Source organism: Schistocerca cancellata, chromosome 6 (genome assembly GCF_023864275.1).
Source record: "Schistocerca cancellata isolate TAMUIC-IGC-003103 chromosome 6, iqSchCanc2.1, whole genome shotgun sequence".
Lineage (NCBI taxonomy): Eukaryota > Metazoa > Arthropoda > Insecta > Orthoptera > Acrididae > Schistocerca > Schistocerca cancellata.
Window position 1 is genome coordinate 145,049,277 of NC_064631.1, and position 21,740 is coordinate 145,071,016.

A 21,740-nucleotide genomic window follows, 5' to 3' on the forward strand; every position below is an offset into this window, starting at 1 on the left:
ACGGAGAGCAGCGCGCTTCGTTACAGGATCATTTAGTAATCGCAAAAGCGTTACGGAGATGATAGATAAACTCCAGTGGAAGGCTCTGCAGGAGAGACGCTCAGTACCTCGGTACGGGCTTTTGTCAAAGTTTCGAGAACATACCTTCACCGAAGAGTCAAGTAGTATATTGCTCCCTCCTACGTATATCTCGCGAAGAGACCATGAGGATAAAATCAGAGAGATTAGAGCCCACACAGAAGCATATCGACAATCCTTCTTTCCACGAACAATACGAGACTGGAATAGAAGGGAGAACCGATAGAGGTACTGAAGGTACCCTCCGCCACACACCGTCAGGTGGCTTGCGGAGTATGGATGTAGATGTAGATGTAGATGTAGACTGAAGAGAATCGTTCAAAGAGACAGAAGTGCGATCCTTCTGCAAATTGCTGCAGATTTCCATGCTGGGCCATCAACAAGTGTCAGCGTGTGAACCATTCAAGGAAACATCATCGATATGGGCTTTCTGAGCCGAAGATTCACTCGTGTACCCTTGATGACTCAAGACACAAAGCTTTACGCCACGGCTCGGCCCATCAACACGACGTTGGACTGTTGATGACTGGAAACGTGTTGCCTGGTCGGAGGAGTCTCGTTTCAAATTGTATAGAGCGGATGGACGTGTGCGGGTATGGAGACAACCTCATGAATCTATGGAGACTCCATGTCAGCAGAGGACTCTTCAAGCTGGTGGAGGCTCTATAATGGTGTGGGGCGCGTGCAGTTGGAGTGATATGTGACCCCTGATACGTCTAGACACGATACACGTACGTAAGCATCATGTCTGATCACTTGAATCAAAAATGGGTTCAAATGGCTCTGAGCACTATGGGACTTAACATCGGAGGTCATCAGCCCCTAGAACTTAGAACTACCTAAACCTAACTAACCTAAGGACATCACACACATCCATGCCCGAGGCAGGATTCGAACCTGCGACCGTAGCAGTCGCGCAGTTCCGAACTGAAGCACCTAGAACCGCTCGGCCACCGCGGCTGGCCGATCACCTGAATCCATTCATGTTAATTCTGCATTCCGATGGACTTGGACTGTGGCACAGCAGCAGTTTATGTTACAGTAGCTCATCAATCCTGGACAGCGTCCACCACCGCCAATCGCGCCTGTTCATCCTGAAGATGAAGACTGGGACTCATACTACAGACGTTTACAGTTCCGCTTCTAGGCGAGTAGCATAATCGATGTTGCTGAACAGAACTATTTTCTGCTCTTTTTAACCTCCGAACATTGTGTCTTCAACAAAAATTACGTTCTCACGATAAACGTGTTTAGGTTTGTCTGAAATCAATAATTTGCTCTCTAAGTGTTACGAGCAGAATATATAACAACTACGCTCGCATTTTTTCATTGACAAGAAGTTGCACCAGTTATAAACGGTATAGGCACAGAGCTGACGCATAAATGTATTAACAGCCCTATGCTAAATCTTTAGTGTGTCATATAATAATTACTCAAGCACCCGATAAAGATATTTTTGGACAGAGGAACTGAAATTAACAACACTATTAACAATAGCAAGAACGTATGAGATATCGATGCAACATAGCACTATTTTGAGCTGTCGTATGCAGCACAGCAAAATTTTGATGAAGTGAGGTTGTTTCATAAAATGAATTTCCCATTCACACCACAGTAAGCGAGATCAGATCGGGTATTGACCTTCATCGTCCTTCTCCGCATTCAAAGCCTGACATCTTTCTAGGGATAAAGCCCAAACAACAAACCAACACCATTTGATAGACAATCCTCACGTAGTCCCTCTAACATCAAACCTCGCTGTAGAAACAGCAGGAAGCGATATCTGGAATCCCCAGATTGTTTTGCTAAACATACGTACATTCAGTTACCGCACAGAAAAATGCACTTTATATAGTGCCGCAAGTAATGACATGTGATGGAAGTTTCCAAAAGCCACACCACGTCGCACTAACAACGCCACAGCAGTGTAAACATGTTATAGCCACAGTTGAACCCTTTCACACAGCGGCTGCAAAAGCTTACTCTCTCACTGATGATCGACAACCTGTTAATGAAATATCTTGGAGATAGCGGTTCACTAGCTTCTACTACACATATAAAAAAAAAAGTTTTGTATCACCCCGGTTAACAGGACTCCTGAAGTTAGACATTGACTGTGGATATTGTATCAAAGACACAGTCCCTTTGACTGTTCAGAGATGTCACTAATCCCGCCCAAAGATGTAAACAACCATAAATGAGCAGCGCCTATTAGATGGAGGGCGACCCACAGCCGATCAGTCCAGTCATTGCACCAGTAAGGAGGTATACAGCTCGTGTTGTCTGTAGTTCAACCATGCTTAGATGGTCAATACCGCAGTTGGATCGCGTCCGCATTGTTACTTTGTGTCACGAAGGGCTTTCTACGAGAAAAGTGTCCAGGCGTCTCGGAGTGAAACAAATTCTGGTACCGCGCGCCGCGGAATTTGAATCCGCGCCAGACGTCATGGACGTCGAAGACCCATAGAGGTCGCTGCACCGTAAGCTGTGGCGGCGCGCGCCTCCTGGCCCGCTTTTAGTGTGGGGGCGCCACAGTGGAACACGTGGTCCCAGCGGCCAATAGCGGCGTCCCCGATAGCGTACTTAAGCACCGGCCACTCGCTCAGCCAGTTTGCCGATGACACCGCCTTCCTTGCCCTTGCCCCCACCCTGCAACGCTCCCAACACCTTCTCCAATCCCATCTTGACCGGTTCACTGCTTGGTGCAACAAGTGGTTGCTCAAGGTCAATCCCTCCAAAACCCAGGCGATCATTGTAGGCAAAACCACCACTTCCTTCCGCCTCCTTGATTTCTATCTCACCGTCTATGGCCGTCCTATCGCCCTCACTCCCACCCTTAAGTACCTTGGCGTCACCCTAGACCGTTGCCTCTCCTGGACTCCCCATCTCCGGACAATCCAAGCCAAGGCACGTTCCCGCCTCCGTCTCCTCAAGCTCCTTTCCGGCCGTACGTGGGGTCTGGACCCCTCCACAATCCTCCACACCTATAAATCCCTCATCCGCCCTATCCTTTGTTACGCCCATCCAGCCTGGATCTCCGCCCCCCCCTACCTTTTATAAATCCCTCCAAATCCTTGAACGCCATGCTCTCCGCCTTGCCTATCGCATCTGTCTCCCCTCCCCCATGCGGATCCTGTATGATCTCATCCCCTTCCCCCACCTCCTCATTTTCCTCGAAAGGATACGGATCCTGTACACCTCCCATAAACTCGATCCTCCTCACCCGCTCGTCTCCCCAATCCTCTCCCACCCCCGCCCGCTGCAGCACCTGTATTCCCACGTCCCACCCGGTCTCCATCTCTCCACCCTCCTTACCCTCTCCCAAGGTGGCTTCCGCCAGCTCCCCCTCCCTGATGATGTCCTCCTCCCCTCCATCTACCCCTCCTATCAACTTTGACCCTCCCCCCCACTTCCTGTGTCCTATCCTTCAGGCTCCCTCCCTCCCTCCCTTCCCTTCCCTTCTCTTTCCTCTCCCCCCTTCCTCCGCCCCTCTTCCCCCGGGCTTCCCCTCCTCCTTCCTCCCTCCCCCTCTCTCCTCTGCCCATGGCATCTCTTCTCTCTTCTCTCCCCTCTCCCATTCCCCTCCTCCTCCTCCTCCTCCACTCTTGGCAGGTCCCCGGACTCGTACACGCTCAGTGGACTTTCGCGCGCCGGAGATAATCGCCATCTGTGTGCTGTGTGTGTGCCTCGATTTGTGTTTAGTGTTCTGTCACCGTCACGCCTCAACTGTTCACGTGTGCCGTCGCCGTCATGCGTGTTCTGTGCGCCGTGTCCCCAAGTGTTACTGTTTTTTCGCGTCCAGCGTGAACGGCTTCGTGTTTATTGTTTTTTGTATCTCCTTTTTTTGCCCGCCGTTTTTACTGTCTTGTCTGTATCACCTATATGTCATGTTATTGTTCCACTTAAGGCTGAAGAGCAGCGTACCATGCTGCTGCCAGCCCGCCTGTATCAGGTGATTAAAATTACAATAAAGGAAAAAAAAAAGCTCAGCCGGTCAGTCTAATCTCGCTTACGTCGGTTTACACCTCGCTTGCGCTAGACTGCTTTCTTCCTGGTTCGTGTACGAGTTTGTTTCCTTGTGACTCTGTTGTTCGGTCTTGTCGTATTCGTTCTGTCCTACGGTGGTCGTGTCCGTCCTTGTCCGTTGTGTTGTTGTTCGCGGGCCTCTCCGCGGGTCCCGCCGCGCCTTCCGTCAGTGATACCCCGCCACCGTCCTGGTCGCAGTTACAACACAAATGGAGGAGATAAAGAGAGAAAGGAACTGTCGATGACATGCCAGGCTCGAGCCGCTCAAGGGCTACTACTGCAGTGGATGACCGCTACCTACGGACTATGGCTCGGAGGAACCCTGACAGCAACACCTCCATGTTGGAATAATGCTTTTTGTGCAGCCACATGACGTCGCGTTACAACGCAAACTGTGTGCAATAGGCTACATGACGCTCAACTTCACTCCCGACGTTCATGACGAGGTCCATCTTTGCAACCACGAAACCATGCAGCGCGGTACAAATGGGCCCAACAACACGTCGAATGGACCGCTCAGGATTGGCATCATTTTCTCTTCGCCAACGAGTGTCGCTTATGCCTTCAACCAGACAATCGTCGGAGAAGTGTTTGGAGGAAACCCGGTCAGGCTGAATGCCTTAGACACACTGTCCAGCGAGTGCAGTAAGGTGGAGGTTCCCTGCCATTTTGGGGTGGCCTCATGTGGAGCCGACGTACGCCGCTGGTGGTCATGGAAGGCGGCGTAACGGCTGTACGATACGTGAATTCCATCCTCCGACCGACAGTGCAACCATAACGGCAGCATATTGGCGAGACATTCGTCTTCATGGACGACAATTCGCGCCCCCATCGTGCACAGTTTGCGACTGACTTCTTTCAGGTTGACGACAGCGCTCGACTAGAGTGGCCAGCATGTTCTCCAGACATGAACCCTATCGAACATGCCTGGGATAGATTGAAAAGGGCTGTTTATGGACGACGTGAGCCACCAACCACTGTGAGGGATCTACGCCGAATCACCGCTGAGGAGTAGGACAATCTGGACCAACAGTGTCTTCACGAAATTTTGTATAGTATGCCACGACGAATACAGACATGCATCAATGCAAGAGGACGTGCTTCTGGGTATTAGAGGTATCGGTGTGTACAACACTCTGGACCACCACCTCTGTACGTCTCGCTGTATGGTGGTACAACGTCCAATGTGTGGTTTTCATGAGAAATAAAATGGGCGGAAATGACGTTTATGTTGATTTCTATTCCAATTTTCTGTGCAGGTTCCGGAACTCTCGAAACCGAGGTGATGCAAAACTTTTTTTGATGTGTGTATTAAAATCTTGCAGTTTATTCCTTACATTCCGGCGCACCACGTCTGCACTAGACCGCAAGTCGCTAGCATCTCTCACCGCCGACTACTTCTGACCGACTCCGCGCATAACGCGCCCAGCGACACTACTCCTCACTTCAAACGTGTTCTTTGGCTCTGTTCAGTCGCAAACTTCCCTGACCAGGCAAGCGTTCCTGTTACATCTTAATTACAATACTCTTTTTTAATCAGTTCATTGGAGATAATTCTTTGACGTTTAACTACGAGGGCTGTTCAGAAAGTAAGCTCCGATTGATCGCGAAATGGGAACCACAGTGAAAATTAGAAATGTTTTATTTTTAACAGTTAGCTACACCATCCAGCTACTTCTCTACGTAGTTGCCGTTCTGACTAAGACGTTTGTCGTAGCGTTGTACCAACTTTCCAATACCCTCATCATAAAAGACAGCCGCCAGTGCTTTCCGCCAATTCTCTACGCTGGCCTACAGCTCGTTTTCTGTGCCAAAATGTTGTATTCATAGCCAGCGGTTCATGTGAGCAGAAATGAAACGCAGGGGGAGTCAATTACGGGCTGTATTGTGGGTAGTCAAACATTTCCAATTGAAAACGATGCAGGAGCATCTTCATTGCCCCTTCAGAATGCGGCTGAGAATATTGCCTTGTAGAAGAAACTGCACGACAGTTATGTAATGTTGGCTGTATAGCTTCAGGCGAAATTTCTCACCAGGTCCTCGTACTTGGCGGGAGACACTATTCTCTAGACAACTTTACGCGATCACTGTGAGCTCAGAAATGAGAGGAGTGACGTGATGCTATCTAGGGTCATACTAGAGACACTGCCCAACACATCTGTGCAAAGCTTTATCGGATTATCATAGTCGTTTCCATTTCGCGATCAATCGGAGCTTACTTTCTGAACAGCCCTCGTATATAACAACGTTAATGAAATACTAAAAGGTACCTTTGACAGAAATTACATCAAAGCTACATTATGGTTGCAGAATAAATTATGCGAAAAAATTATTAGGTACTGTTTTGTTGTGTTTCATGCTGATTACAGTTTATCCATATTTTCTGTTTAATAGAGAGTGTGTTGCACCTTAGTGGCCGTAACAGTGATCGCTGCAACTATTCCGCCCCACTATGAGCTAAAGCTCTTTCTCTGATGCCCTCGTAGTTAACGGGACGTTAAGCACTTAGCTATCGTCTTTTCTTCAACGCGCCCCTTCTCTGTTATACACCTCAGGGAAGACATATTCTTGTAATGAGCTGTTCTATTGTTTAATTATCAGTCCTACGACACAACTGACGCTCGTTTCTTAAATTATTTTGATACAATTCGAGCGCGACTGCGCCCTCCATTATCTGCAGATGTTGTGGGCGAAAAGACGGATGAGCACGATACATCAGTAGAACCCTACAAAATTCGCTGTTGAGGGACAATGGCACACTAACATGTGTTCGCTACGTACCATATAAACATTCTCCATACCAGAATACCTCTTCAAGACTTTGTCGGCCACCGTGGTTGCCTCTGACAGCGTGAGTTTTCCCGGAATCAAAGTATGCAAGATACACACTTATCACAGTGACACATTTAAAGCCCAGTGCTTAAAATGTCTTCGGAAATGCAGTGTCCCACACAACGGGTATTCGCGACCTGTCCATTGTCAACTATCTAACTTATTCTGTGCTCCGCTGACACACCGATGGCCAACACATTTGTCGACGTCCTGGTTACGTGATCCGGAACTATTCCAATCGCATTTGTGGCAGGAGCATCCTTTCTCCAAAACAATAACTACATGTAACTGAGTTGCTCATTAGCGTACTAAATATTCTTGCTTTGACCTGTTCCTATAGTTTGTTCCTCTCGAACCTGTCACTCGAAGCCAAATTTATTCCTGAACGTTTTTGCACATGTCATTTACCCCGAAAATAAAAGGAGAGCTTGATATGATTGTACGTTGGAACTGTCATTCGACTGTAAATTTACTTCTGGACGTCTTTGTACATATGTCATTTACCACGTATGAAATGTAGAGCTTCATATGGTTGTACATTTGCCGCTTGCAGACGATAGACAGATGCGGCCGTGAGATGGTGGAAGTCCTGGACGATGCAGCGAGGAGCGAGAAAGTTGTAGAGATTCGCGACGTTTCGGCTAGGTTCACGATAGATGTCATCGGGAGCGTCGCCTTTGGCGTCAAGTGCAACTGCCAGCGCGATCCGGACGCTGAGTTTCGGGTGTGGGGCCGCAAACTGTTCGAGTTCTACACATCGGACAGGGTGGAACAGCTGTTACTTGCTGTCCATCCACCTACTGCGAAACTCTTCAGGTGAGTAATAGCAGCGTTATTGCAAGACACTCTGAAAGCCGTTGCTATCTGAAGACGTCTACAAAATGTAAAACAATGATCCACTTTAGTTTGTTCTTCGTATATCCATAATTGAAACGGACGACTTGGGACGTCAGCTAGTACAATATATGTTAAAAATAACGAAATTCCTCCAGTTGTATTAAAGTGTTGGTTTTATTGGGAACTAGTTTTGATGTTGTTACATCATCATCTTCAGGCCCATACTTGTTGACAGCAATCGTATGTGTCTAATATTAGTAGTTGCCAATAAAACCAACACCTTAATACAGCTGGAGGAATTTGGTCATTTTTTAACTTTAGTTTGTGTTCGGCCATTTTGCCCGGAATATATCCCTTAGTGTTTACGTCATGTCGCTCATAAACATACAATTCTATGTATTTTCTCCACATCAGTCCATTTTCTGTCGATATAGAGCGTTATTCATAAGTACTCTGGGGTTTCAGAAGATGACAGTGCGAAAATTAGAGGATATATTGGAAATTGACACTTAGCAGTGGATAGAGTATCTCTCCAGTTTATAACGCACATTGCAGGTGCTCAGCATGGGCACCGCTTGTGACACGGCAAGCGTCAATACGTGCATGTTATTCATTGAAGACGTTGATACAAATTCTTTGGGAAGGCGCGAGTGCGTGCTGCTTCCAGTAATCTTTTCATTGGGTTCCCTGTCTGTAGGTGAGAGTTCGAAACGAAAATGTGGAGTAGATGATTTAACTACGTACTCTGACATGCTTGCTCCCTAGGACAACATCGCCATGGCAAAAATTACGAATATGAACTTGGAGGGGTGTTCTATCCGCAGGTATGTGTCTGGTGTTTGCTTTGAAGGAGTTTTCGCACAGTCGTCTTCTGAAATCGTGGAGGTACTTGTGGGTAACCCTGAATTACAACAACAGAGCTTTCTGTTCTGTGTCGATGCAGAACTATTTGAAGCTGATGAGAACTGTTACTATACTTGAAAGGGATCTTAAATATTAATAACAGGCAGGAAAAAAATCTTGGAGCTCTCTATGAAACCTCAGATTCTTAAATTTTCACTGGTATCAGCGAAAGGTATCATGTCCGCATAAGCGGATTCGTGTGTGCGTCACTACGAAATAGTGAAATATCCTCTCTCTGTCAAATCGTTGTACAATTTGGAAAGCGTTGAATCGGGATCTCTGAAACGAAAATATTTAGCTCATAGATAATCTTATGTGTCTGTTTATGTACATGGACATCTCTTTATTAACGGAGAAGCTAATAATTTTTTTTGTTTTTTACAAAAATGCGTGGCACACATCTGTCTGTATGTCCTTTATTATTAATACAGCCCCAGCAGAACTGCAGGATATTAAAAGAACAAACAGGTATCGGTGCTCAAGAGGTGGTGTGTCAGATGCGGCTTTCACGTCTGATTCACTACCCCTTCAGTACCGATGCCTGTTAGTTCTTTTAACGTTCTGAAGTTCTGTTGGGACTCTATTAATACCACTGCTATGTAGGTATGACATGACACACAAATAATAGAAGAACTTTTATACAGTTATGACCGTTATTAACGAAAACTGGTAGTGATAACTAGGGGCATAATTTCTATCATGCATTTTATAAAATATTTAACAGCTGTTCGCAATCCCCGTCAGATTTTTTTTTCATGACGGTACCTTTTTCTTTCGACTTTTGTCACAAGATTCTGAATAATTGTAGTTGATTCATTGTATTTGTTCATAGTCCTTTGAATGGAAATCCTAGGTCGTAAGTTAAATGTGGAAATTTAACCAAATTTTCATGCAAGCCTCACGGTATCCAAACAGGAATCCCGGAGCCGACACACAGTCAATCTAGATGTCTTCCGATCTATGTAACTTCTATCCGTCTATATTCAATAACATTTCATGTTCTCGCCTTAAACGTCCCAGGAAACTACGCTACTCGATATTCAAGGTGTGTATTAAAAAAATTCTTGGGGTGTTTCCAAAAACCCATTTTTCACATAATTATCAAAGAAAAGATAACATAAGTTGGAACACAGAACGTAACATATTATTTGGTGATTATATAATATTGCGGTACTCCAACAGTATTTAAAAATTTTAGAAGATAAGTCTCGTGGAAGATGTAACAAATGTAATACTGCCACATATTTCCTCTGCGTTGACATTTGTGATAAATTTTTGTGGGTGTTTTGATGGTTTTCGGCGAGAGAGAATCAGTTTGACATGTTCTTGTTGCTTATCCATACTATTTGTGCAGGTTTACTCTCACTAATCATGGAACTAATCAGTGTTATTGAATCACAGTAACAGCTTTGCTTCCTCTGGTATACATGATTCTGATACAGCCTTCAAATTTATGGGTTGTACGTTTTACTGTCACACGGGAATTCCTTCTGAATACGAGCTCCGTGTTTTAAACCTTTTTTTTCTGAAGAAGCGCAAAAGTTGAACCCTCTCTTCGTGTAAACGTTCCTGGAGGCTAGAAATGGTGATGAACGTATAAACTGCCCAAACGCTGTTTTGTTTCGTCTTAGTCGCTGTGTTTTGTTATTAACGGAAACCTCTTTCTCAAGTCTTTTGACTACACGAAACCGCTAAGTACCTCTCTAATGGGGATAAAAGTGAGTTTGCATCCTCAGGCATTCCTTTATAGCACCCTGTGTCTCGAACCGTGGACGAAAAACAGAACCTTGAGTAAACCCCGCAGTCCGTTGACAAGCTTCCAAGGGCCACTTCGACCTTAGGAAATCCGCCCGTTATCATTCTGCAGTAAGGTGGTTCATCAGCGTGGACCACATCTACACTGACGAAAAAATCAACGTGAAATTCCATACACTGAAGATATGCTATGAAGTAGCCCGCAGTGAACAAAACATGCTAGTGACCGCTATTATATCGTTTAATCTTGATACATAAAACTTAGGAATTTCATTTAATTGATTTCTCATGTACGAATTGGTCCATTAATTTAGCGAATGGTGTTGATAAATATTTTGGTTAAATCGGTCTTTTCAATTTATTGTTGGTTAAATAACACTGAACAGTTAAGAGTATCTCCGCCGACGTTTTTCTCCGTGGTACTTTAAAAAATATAATTTCACAATTACAATTCCCAATTTAAAAAAAAATTACACTACTTTTATCTTGAAACTAGGCAATGTATTTCACTACATAAATGGTCTCTTCTACTTCTACGGAATAAAGTTTGAGTAGCTGTTTTGTAGTTTCTATAAGTATTAGAATAGAATAGCTTCTTATCAGGCAAACAGAACGACAGCTGATCACGAATACAGGTCACATTTATTTGTTTAAGATTTAAATAATATAATAATAATAATAATAATAATCAGTGATCGTGCAGTTGGCCAAAATTGAGTTCCTTGCTATTGCGGCCCTTAAACTGCGCATTCTTATAAAAGCCAGATGCACGGACCATCTGCAATTTATCAGGATCGATTAGCAACATAGCACACTGTAGACTGATGTCGCATTTCCTAACGATAGCTAAAAAGAAACTATTAACAAAGTGCATTAGTCTCTTTAACATCACTAGCGTAAATTATGTACATGGCAGTTTTAACCAGCTGTATCTCAGAAACTGTTAAGAATAGATCATACATTTTCGATCAAGTCTGTTTCCCTTCAAAAGGACAACAATACTATGTCTTAGTATCCACGTGGATGCATCATGTTTGCACCATGGGAATAATAATATCCGTTTCACTGAATGTGCACCCAAGTGTTTTATGTAGTTGTACTGTTAGCACTGGGGGACTATCCAAGGAAAGCTTTTGTATGTCCATCCCTTTAGCAGGAGGTCTCTGGGGCGACGGCCATTTACTATCGTGACAAACAAAGAAAAACACCTACAGCCGTCCTTATGATTTGATTTTATTTTATTTTGTCGCTGCCAGTTTCAACGCTTCAGTGCCTGAAGATGACGTACTCAATTGTTGAAACTGGTAGCGACAAAATAAAATCAAATCATAAGGACGGCTGTAGGTGTTTTTATTTATTTGTCACGATCCAAGAAAAGCGTTCATCTTTCATCTAGAACCATCCCATTACAGTGCATAGAATTAAAAGTGAAAACTTTGCTACTATTTTATAGCTACAAATGGCGTTAGTGTCTTCCATTATTCACAACTTTATCAAAATGCCACTAACTCTTATCACAACGTTACTAATTTCGTTGTTTGCTGTCTACCTCATCTTTCAGGGCGATTGTAGGCAGAAAGGAAGTTCTCAAGTACTTCGAGGATATGGTGAGGGATACAGTGAACTACCGGGAGAGTAACAACGTAGAGCGCAATGACTTCATGCACATGCTGATACAGCTCAAGAACAGAGGCTTCATGGATGACGAGAAATCTGGTAGTTCAAAGGCCCATGACGACAACGACAGTAACTGGAGTAAGTGAACGACATACACCACAACAATAATGATGAACTATGTATTTCATTGTTAACTTATAAATCATATCTGAATTTCTTTCAATAAACACGAATTACAAAAAACTGGATCGAAATAATCGCAAATGGGGATCACGCAACCATACGGTCCAGTGACACTAAAATGACCGCTGCCTATGTTAGACGTCAACGTCAGTATCCAGAAACAGGCCGCAGGCGGCAGCACTAGCAGATGAGGGTATACAAGTATGTCAGAGGGACGCGGAAAACACACTATCCAAAACCGCCGCCGAGGCAACTGTTGTGTACGACGGGATATAGATGGCAGGGATGAACGATGTATACGGACGAACAGACGTGCAACTGTTGAACATCTGACCGCCCAGATGAACCAAGGGTCTACCAACAGGGTCTCCTCAACGAACGTTCTGCGAACGTTGCTGCATATAGGCCCCCGCAGTAGGAACCTGGTTCATGCACCCATGCTGACTGCTGTCCATCGGCTACGAAGGCTGAAAGTTGTACACAGACGCTGCAACTGGACATCCACTGAGTGACGACAGGTGGGCTTTTCTGATGAACCACGTAGTATGTTGCATCAGGCGGATGGTTGTTGGCATGTACAGCGCGAAAGCAAACATCCTCTAAACAGGAGGGAGCTTTATGGTCTGGGGAACATCGTTGCATCCCCGGGTTCCCTCGTCATTCTGGAAGGCACAATGGGTGAACACAAGAAAGTATCTACCCTTGGAGACCACGTCCACCCCTATAATAAATTTGTTTTTCCTCAGCATACAGTGTACGTGCATGACGCAAAGAGCACCAGGACGAGTTCGCCATACTCCCTTAGTCCACCAAACTCCCCAGATTTAAACCCAATCCAGAATCTGTTGGACCATCTCGATCGGGCTGTTCGCGGATCCTCAACCGAGAAATCCAGCGCTGCTGGACACGGTACGAAGTCGGCATGGCTGCACATCCCTGTCGGTACCTTCCAGAACCTCACTGACTCTCTTCCTGCACCTCTTGCAGCGGTGGTTATTCAGGCTTTAGGCATGCGGTCACATAATGTGACTGGACAGTGTAATACTCTTATGTGCGTTGACGACTTACCTGGGCAATTGTGTGTGCACATTCTTTTCTACGTCCTAGAAGGACATTCACTATTGTTTTTATTATTCTGTCATCAATCTTCCAAGTGGTTTGTCGCAACCCATTAGAAATGGCTCAGATGGCTCTAAGGACTGTGGGACTTAACATATGACGTCATCAGTACCCTAGACTTAGAACTACTTAAGGGGCTCCGGAAAGGCTCAAAATCATGAAAAGTTCAATTTTTACTTTTTTGCGTTTCCTGAATCTGCAGACCTTTTAATAGATATATAATTTATTCAATTCCGAAGACTACAACTATTTTTAAATTTTTTTTGAAATGTGTTCTACATGGACGTGACCCACTGTGGCGCTGTTAAACTGCTGTCAAATGGTGTTATTATTAACGTCCGTGTTCATCAGGTACATTTTAGTGATGTGAGATAAAGTATGTGTAGTGGCTAACCTGTGATGGTTCAATATATATCGCTGGTGTGATTGTCGATTGTTTCATGTTTATTTACTCTGTCGTTATCTCGAAAATATTCGTAATTAATTCTGTTTCTTGAGTCTCTGTTTTGTTGAAGTATAATAATGAGTAAAAGTAAAGTTATTAGAAATCCTCTGAAGGCTTTTAAGAAAAGGAGAAATGTTGGAAAGCCAAAGGTATGTGTTATTACTGTAAACAATAACATTCTAACATGGTACGAGCGATGCTTGCTTTAGACAAGGAACGCCTTCGGGCAGAGTCTAGAAATACAAGCAAGAGTAAACAGGAGGAGGAACAAGAGGAAGCTGGAGGAGGAGTTTGCAGAGGATGGAGATAATCCATCCTATGGACCTGGAATGCACTAAAAAGTTAATCCAATCTTTGTCGCTCGATTCCCAAAACTTTTATTTTCTCATACTAATTACATGTTTTCTAAGGATCTTCCAAACATATTTGTTTCAAACTTTCAGCAAATGTTACACAGTACCTTCTGCATAATTTAACACAGCCTTTTTCCAAAAAACTGTATATTTTTGAATATATAAATAAAAAATTGCAAAAAAATGTTGTGAATTTTCATTACAATTGAAAAAAATCATCTTTAATAACTGAACTAAAATTTTGTAAAATCCCTGCGTTAAGTTGTAGCCCATATTCCAATAAATAATCTGTAAAATGTTCAACTTCCTACCTCAAATAATTTGTGAGGAAAGATGTAATTTATAAGCGCTATTTTAACATTGCAAGTATAGGGCGTTCCGGAGCCCCTTAAACCTAACTAACCTAAGGACATCACACACATCCCTGCCCGAGGCAGGATTCGAAACTGCGGCCGTAGGGGCCGCGCGGCGCCGCACTGAAGCGCCTAGAACCGCTCGACCACAGCGGCCGGCTCAACCCATTACCGTTTTCTCTCTTGTCTCAATCTCTTCATCTCAAAGTAGACCTGCACACCATTTCTTCAATTACTTATTCTCTGTATTCTAATCTGCGTTTCTCCTACATTTCCTGTAGCACCATGGAAACTATTGTCTGATGTCTTGACACATGTCCTATCGCCCTATTCTCTCTTCTAGGTTATTTTTTCTATACATTACTTTCCCAGTCGATTCTGCGGAGAACCTACTTTTTTGTCGTATCAGACTACTTAATTTTCTACATCCATTTGTAACTCCACATCTACGTAAAACGCACAGATTGTCTTCTTTTCAGATTTCTCCACAGTTCATGATTCATTTCCGTACAATGCTGCACCCCAGACGTATACGCTTAGGTATTTAATTCTCAAGTTAAGGCCTATGTTTGATGCGACTATTCATTTTATAGCGAGGAATGGTCTCCTCGTCTGCGCTAGTCCCCTTCTAATATCCTTTTTGCATCTTCTGTCATGCTTCCAACAGTGCATAATTCTTCCACATGCTTCACAACATCCTCCCCCATAGTTTCCTCTTTCTTTCGTTTTCTTTCAGCCCACAGTCTGGCTTCGGTAGCTGTTTATCCTATTCAGCTAGTCCTGTAATGTTTCCGCACTTGCACAGATGACAATAATGTCATTAATCCAATCTTATCGTTAACACCCGTTCACCTCAAATAATAATCTCACTTATGAACTTTTCTTTCATTTCACGGACATATACTATTTTATAAAAAGTATCTGGACACCTTTTAGAGGACATTAATATGGGGTGTTTCCATCTTCTGCCTTCTACGACGGGTTGAACTCTTTTGGGAACACTTTCAGTGAGGTCTGTGGATGAGTGGCAGCCCATTCTTCTGCAAAAGCCGAAACCAGACAAAGTAGTAATGTTGGATGCAAGGGTCTGGAGCGAAGTCGACGTTCTAATTCATCCCAAAGATGTTCCACTGAGTTTCGATGGGGACCATGGGCAGACTATTCCATTTGAGAAATGTTATTACCCACGAAGCATTCCCTCAGAGTTGCTCCTTTATGAGAAGCTCCATCGTCATCCTGATACAAACTATCATCGTCTCCGAACCCTTCCTCTTTTGCAGGCAGTACACAATTCTGTAAAGAGTGTATGTACATATCCTTCTACCTTCACCCTTTCCTTAAGCACAATATTGGGATCGCACTGCAACTACGAAAAACAACCCGACACCGTATGACTACCTCCTCCGTGCTTCATTCTTGTCACTACACATGATGGCAGGTAACGTTCTTCGGGCTTTCGCCAAACCCAAAGCTTTCCATCGGATTTCCACATGACACAGCGTGATTTATCATTTCAAATCACTTGTTTTCAATCATCCACTGTCCAGTGGCGTCCCTCCTGACACCACATGAAACCTTCCTTAGTGTTGACTACAGAAATATGTGGGATATAAGGGGCTGCTCTACCACTGTGCCCCATTCTTTTTAACTTTGGAACTCATGAGTGATTTCTTCTGCTGCTTTCATGAGGTCTTTTATAATCGCCCTCCAGAATGTTCGACGGTTGCCTTTTCTTTGTTTAGCTTTGGTTATGTAATTTGGAGAACATTTCTCGTGGAGAAACAGCGGTCTGGCTAAAAGTACTTTAAAATGGATTAAAAACTGTCTCGATCGGAATAAAATATTTATTTTCAGCGGTTATCGGTTTCGGTCCGAATGTGCCCATCTTCAGACCATTCACCGCCATTGCTTTCCATCATGGCTTAAACGGTCTGAATATGGTCGCGTTCTGTACTAAACCGTTAACAATTGCAAATAAATATTTTATTCCGGTCAAGATTGTTTTTCAATCATTTTTAGCTGTGGTTCTTTCTCCGCATTTTCACTTCACAGTAACACCACCAACAATCGACTTGGGCAATGTTAGAAGGGTTGAAATGTCTCCAGTAGGTTCGCGTTACTCGGTTCAAATGGCTCTGAGCACTATGGGACTTAACATCTGAGATCATCAGTCCCCTAGAACTTAGAACTACTTAAACCTAACTAACCTAAGGACAGCATACGCATCCATGTCCGAAGCAGGATTCGAACCTGCGACCGTAGCAGTCTCGCGGTTCCGGACTGAAGATCCTAGAACCGCACTGCCCCCGCGGTCGGCTTCGTTGCTCGGGTGACACTCAGTGACTAGTCCACGTTCGAACACAGTGACCTCTCCTGACCAACCCAGTCTGCTGTTACTGCGTCTCTACTGACATCACAATGCTCCCTGCCATGTTTTATATCGACCAATGCGCCTCTCGTGACATCTAGTGGCCAGTTCCCCATTACACAGGAGTGTCCGGACAATCTTGATCAGGTAGTGTTCATGTTGAGCAATACAGGAAAAAGACTGGGTCCTGTTTGACGCCCTCAGTGGTCGCAACACTTGTTCCTTACACTTCTATTCTTAGTGTCCCCTCTTTGTTCTTGTCGACATTCAATGTTACTCTTCTTTCTTTATATCAAGCACAATTACAGAAAGACGGAATAAGTTTGCAAGAGCTGTTAAGGGGCGCCGGAAAGGCTCAAAATCATGAAAAGTTCAATTTTTACTTTTTTGCGTTTTCTGAATGTGCAGACTATTATCTTTTAATAGATATATAATTTATTCAATTCCGAAGACTACAACTATTTTTAAATTTTTTTTGAAATGTGTTCTACATGGGCGTGACCCACTGTGGCGCTGTTAAACTGCTGTCAGATGGTGTTATTATTAACCAATTATTAATAATTATTAATAATAATAATTATTAATAATAATAATAATAATAATAATAATCACTGAACTGTTGAAAAAGTGTATTCACGGAAAAACTCAAAACCCCAATGAAAGTGTAAATAGTGTTATATGGTCGAGAATCCCCAAGACTGTATTTGTTGGAATAGAAACACTTCACTTTGGTGTGTATGATGCTGTTGCGACTTTCAATGATGGCAATATTGTAAGGTGCAAGGTATTTAGAAATATGGGAATGAAGATAGGTTCTAACATGGTACGAGCGATGCTTGCTTTAGACAAGGAACGCCTTCGGGCTGTAGACAGGGCTGTAAAGAGTCTAGAAATACAAGCAAGAGTAAACAGGAGGAGGAACAAGAGGAAGCATGAGGAGGAGTTTGCAGAGGATGAAGATAATCCATCCTATGGACCTGGAATGCACTAAAAAGTTAATCCAATCTTTGTCGCTCGATTCCCAAAACTTTTATTTTCTCATACTAATTACATGTTTTCTAAGGATCTTCCAAACATATTTGTTTCAAACTTTTAGTAAATGTTACACAGTACCTTCTGCATAATTTAACAAAGCCGTTTTCCAAAAACTGTATATTTTTGAATATATAAATAAAAAATTGCAAAAAAATGTTGTGAATTTTCTTTACAATTGAAAAAAATCATCTTTAATAACTGAACTAAAATTTTGTAAAATACCTGTGTTAAGTTGTAGCCCATATTCCAATAAATAATCTGTAAAAAGTTCAACTTCCTACCTCAAATACTTTGTGAGGAAAGATGTAATTTATAAGCGTTATTTTAACATTGCAAGTATAGGGCGTTCCGGAGCACCTTAAGAAACTGGTACGACGTGAAAGATCAAGACTGATGTTTAAGAAAGGGTATTAAAGATGGAGCAGAATTTCAATTGGACAGGGTAGGAAAGGAAACTGGATGTGATTTTAATGAAGAAAAATTGTATTTGTCATAAGCGATAAACAAATATTAGGGAAACCAACATCAAAATGGTTTGTCGATTATTTGTATGATTTCGTTTGCTTGACACATTTTTATTACTGTGTTAAATGTAAAAAATGGTTCAAATGGCTCTGAGCACTATGGGACTTAACTTCTAAGGTCATCAGTCCCCTAGAACTTAGAACTACTTAAACCTAACTAACCTAAGGACATCACACACATCCATGCCCGAGGCAGGATTCGAACCTGCGACCGTAGCGGTCACGCGGTTCCAGACTGTAGCGCCTTTAACCGCTTGGCCACACCGGCCGGCTGTTAAATGTAAGGGGCAGTCAAATGAAAACCTAACAGCCGCCTCAACAGGACCATAGAATGCTTTCATTCTAAAGTAGTGGGACAAATGTCATAACGCGTGTGGTGATTACCTTCGAATGGAACCGTGGCGGCTGTTCGGTTTTCATTTGGCTGCCCCTCATGGCTCCAAATGGATTCACAGCCGACAGCTCTAAACGTAGTATTCGATCGAGTCGCCGTAAGTGGCAAGAAACACAAACGAATTAGGTGATTACAGAATATCGGAACCGTTATGAGACTAGTTTAAGAATGACTTTGAAACCGGATTCAGTACGACATCTTTGCAGGAGAGGCGTCGCCAGAAGGTAGGTGGCGTCCGGCGTTACGGAAGTATCGTAGCACTGTCACTGTACCACAACACATATTGAGGACCTGCAGAAACCGAGCATAACTCTCTGAGGATGTTCGCAGGAGATGCATTCGTATACTTGAAAGTCGACCAGATATGAAATGTAAGGAGACACGGTGCAAAGGCAGACAGCTGATCCTCAACATAGAGAAGAGTAATATAATGCAAGAATGTCGGTGACACGGCACAATTTCTGTGACTACAAGAAGGGTGATCAGTCACTGGAATGGATGACACCCGTGCGATATCTACCGGAATTATTTCATGATCATAGACACATGAGCAACTGAAGCAGAAACGTTTGCAGGAGACTGAATTATCCTCGCCCGTTGCGTTGTGTAGCGGAAACCACGGGATAGGCGGAAGTGTCTGGATCCCCAATTGCTACATGACCGCACAATCGCTACTTGAAGTCTCGGGATGCGACTACAAGACTCTTACATCTCTCTCGATGACGTGCGAGATGAGCTTTATAGAGGTCATATGACGTATAGGTCAAACAAAGCACCCTCATTTCCGTGCTTGTTCTTCAAAGCATTGTGACAGTATTCGGCATCTATGAGGTTAGGTTATCGGACGGAGGGAGTATTTATAAGAGGTATTGAGATTCAGTTATTAGCATATTCCGTGGCTCATATGCGACGTCTTGTTACAATGTGGAACGAGTCCATTTCAACAACTACTTTACACTTTCTAACAGAAAATTACGGCAACATGTTGACATTTTGCTTACGGTCTTAAGGTACTTTTTTTAGTACAGTGGTTTATCCTCTGCAGATCATGCGTCGTTTATCGTTTAATAAAGTGACAAGAGGATCAAATGAATTTCAGAATTATTTCCATGAGATGTGGCACTGACCCTAAACAATGAAACGGTTGAAGTCCTCGACATGAATACTAAAAAAAAAATCCGCTAAATTTCAGTTACAAGATAAAACACAGAAAATTTAAACATTGTCGAATCAACTAAATGCCGAGAAACTACGATCAAGACCAACTTAAATTGGAATCATCACACAGAAAATATTGCGGAGCACGCGAAACAAATATTGTACTTTAGTGGCAGAAAACTTAGAAGATGCAAAAAATCTACTAAGGAGACTGCCTGCATTTTGCCTGTCCATCCTCTCCTGGAGTACTGATGCGCAGTATGGGATTCTTAGCAGATAGAACTGACGGAGGACATCGAATAAGTTCAAAAAACGGCAGCTCGTTTTGTATTATCGCGAAGTAGAGGAGAGGGTCTCACATGAATGGTAAGCGTGTTGGGTTGGCCACCACTAAACCAAAACAGTTTCCCATAGCGGCAAAGCTTTTTCACGAAATTTCAATAACTAACTTTCTCCTCTGAATACCAAAATATTTTTTAACTTCCGCCTTCATATGGAATAATGATGACAGTAATAAAATAAATCAGACCTCTCACGAAAATATTTAGTTGATGAGTGGAACGGTCGAGTAATGGTCTAAAGTTGTTTTTATGAACCCTCTGCCAAACGCTTAAAACTGAATTGCAGAGTAATTATGATACATGTAGAGGTGCTCTCTTGCACATTATGAAACTTTGTTGTTGAGTAAAAGGAATAATCAGATAGCCATTATTTCAGTTTCTGGTTTCAAAGATTGTAATTCCTTTTTACGTTTAGACTTGCATCAGTGTCACCAACGATACAACTGTCGAATAAAGGACATGCGAATGTCTGTGTACATCTCAAAGCAAAACCTAAGTGATTTGTATTTCCGTATTTCCAAATTTCCCTGTACATTTTTGTACTTCCTTCTTTCGTCGATCAACTGAAGCATTTCTTTCGTTACCCATGATTTCTTCGCAGTTACCTTTCTTGTACGTATATTTTTCTTTCCAACTTTTATGATTGCTATCTTTAGAGATATCCATTTCTCTTCTTACACATGTGCTGTAAGGTATGCATCTATCAAGATATAACAGAACTTAGCATTCATTGACATAAGGTCCCGCATACGCGACCCATGGCAACCAATACAATTCTTATGACTAACGCTTAATCCACGTTCGAAAATGTGCTCCCTACATACATTATAAATTACAGACTGGAAACACGTGGCCAAAACGAAACTTGATAAATACTAAGGATTTTAGGTTGCTGGCTGCTTTTCATAGGAACATCGCTAAAGTGGACACAGAAATACCCACTTGATACTTCTGTCTGCTCGTTTCTGAAGGCGCAGAATATTCATCTTTCCTCTAAATTTGGCAACATCCGACCATTTTCTTGTTATTGTTGTTGTTGTGGTCTTCAGTCCTGAGACTGGTTTGATGCAGCTCTCCATGCTACTCTATCCCGTGCAAGCTGCTTCATCTCCCAGTACTTACTGCAACCTACATCCTTCTGAATCTGCTTAGTGTATTCATCTCTTGGTCTCCCTCTACGATTTTTACCCTCCACTCTGCCCTCCAATACTAAATTGGTGATCCCTTGATGCCTCAGAACATGTGCTACCAACCGATCCCTTCTTTTAGTCAAGTTGTGCCACAAACTCCTCTTCTCCCCAATTCTATTCAATACCTCCTCATTAGTTATGTGATCTACCCATCTAATCTTCAGCATTCTTCTGTAGCACCACATTTCGAAAGCTTCTGTTCTCTTTTTGTCTTGTAACTGCAATATAT

The 21,740-nt window shown here is 43.1% G+C and overlaps 2 protein-coding genes across 2 annotated transcripts in view; both read left to right on the plus strand.

Annotated features, from left to right (window-relative positions):
• Positions 1–21,740, plus strand: part of LOC126088203 (cytochrome P450 6k1-like) — a 281,427-nt gene that overhangs the window by 127,097 nt on the left and 132,590 nt on the right. The gene's annotated exons all lie outside the window — the stretch shown is intronic.
• The window catches only part of LOC126191268 (probable cytochrome P450 6a13), an 80,543-nt gene that overhangs the window by 23,902 nt on the left and 34,901 nt on the right, over positions 1–21,740 (plus strand). Inside the window, exons 4-5 of the mRNA XM_049932076.1 lie at positions 7,490–7,752; positions 11,993–12,186. Coding sequence (XP_049788033.1) covers positions 7,490–7,752; positions 11,993–12,186 — 457 coding nt within the window. The remainder of the gene's footprint in view (positions 1–7,489; positions 7,753–11,992; positions 12,187–21,740) is intronic.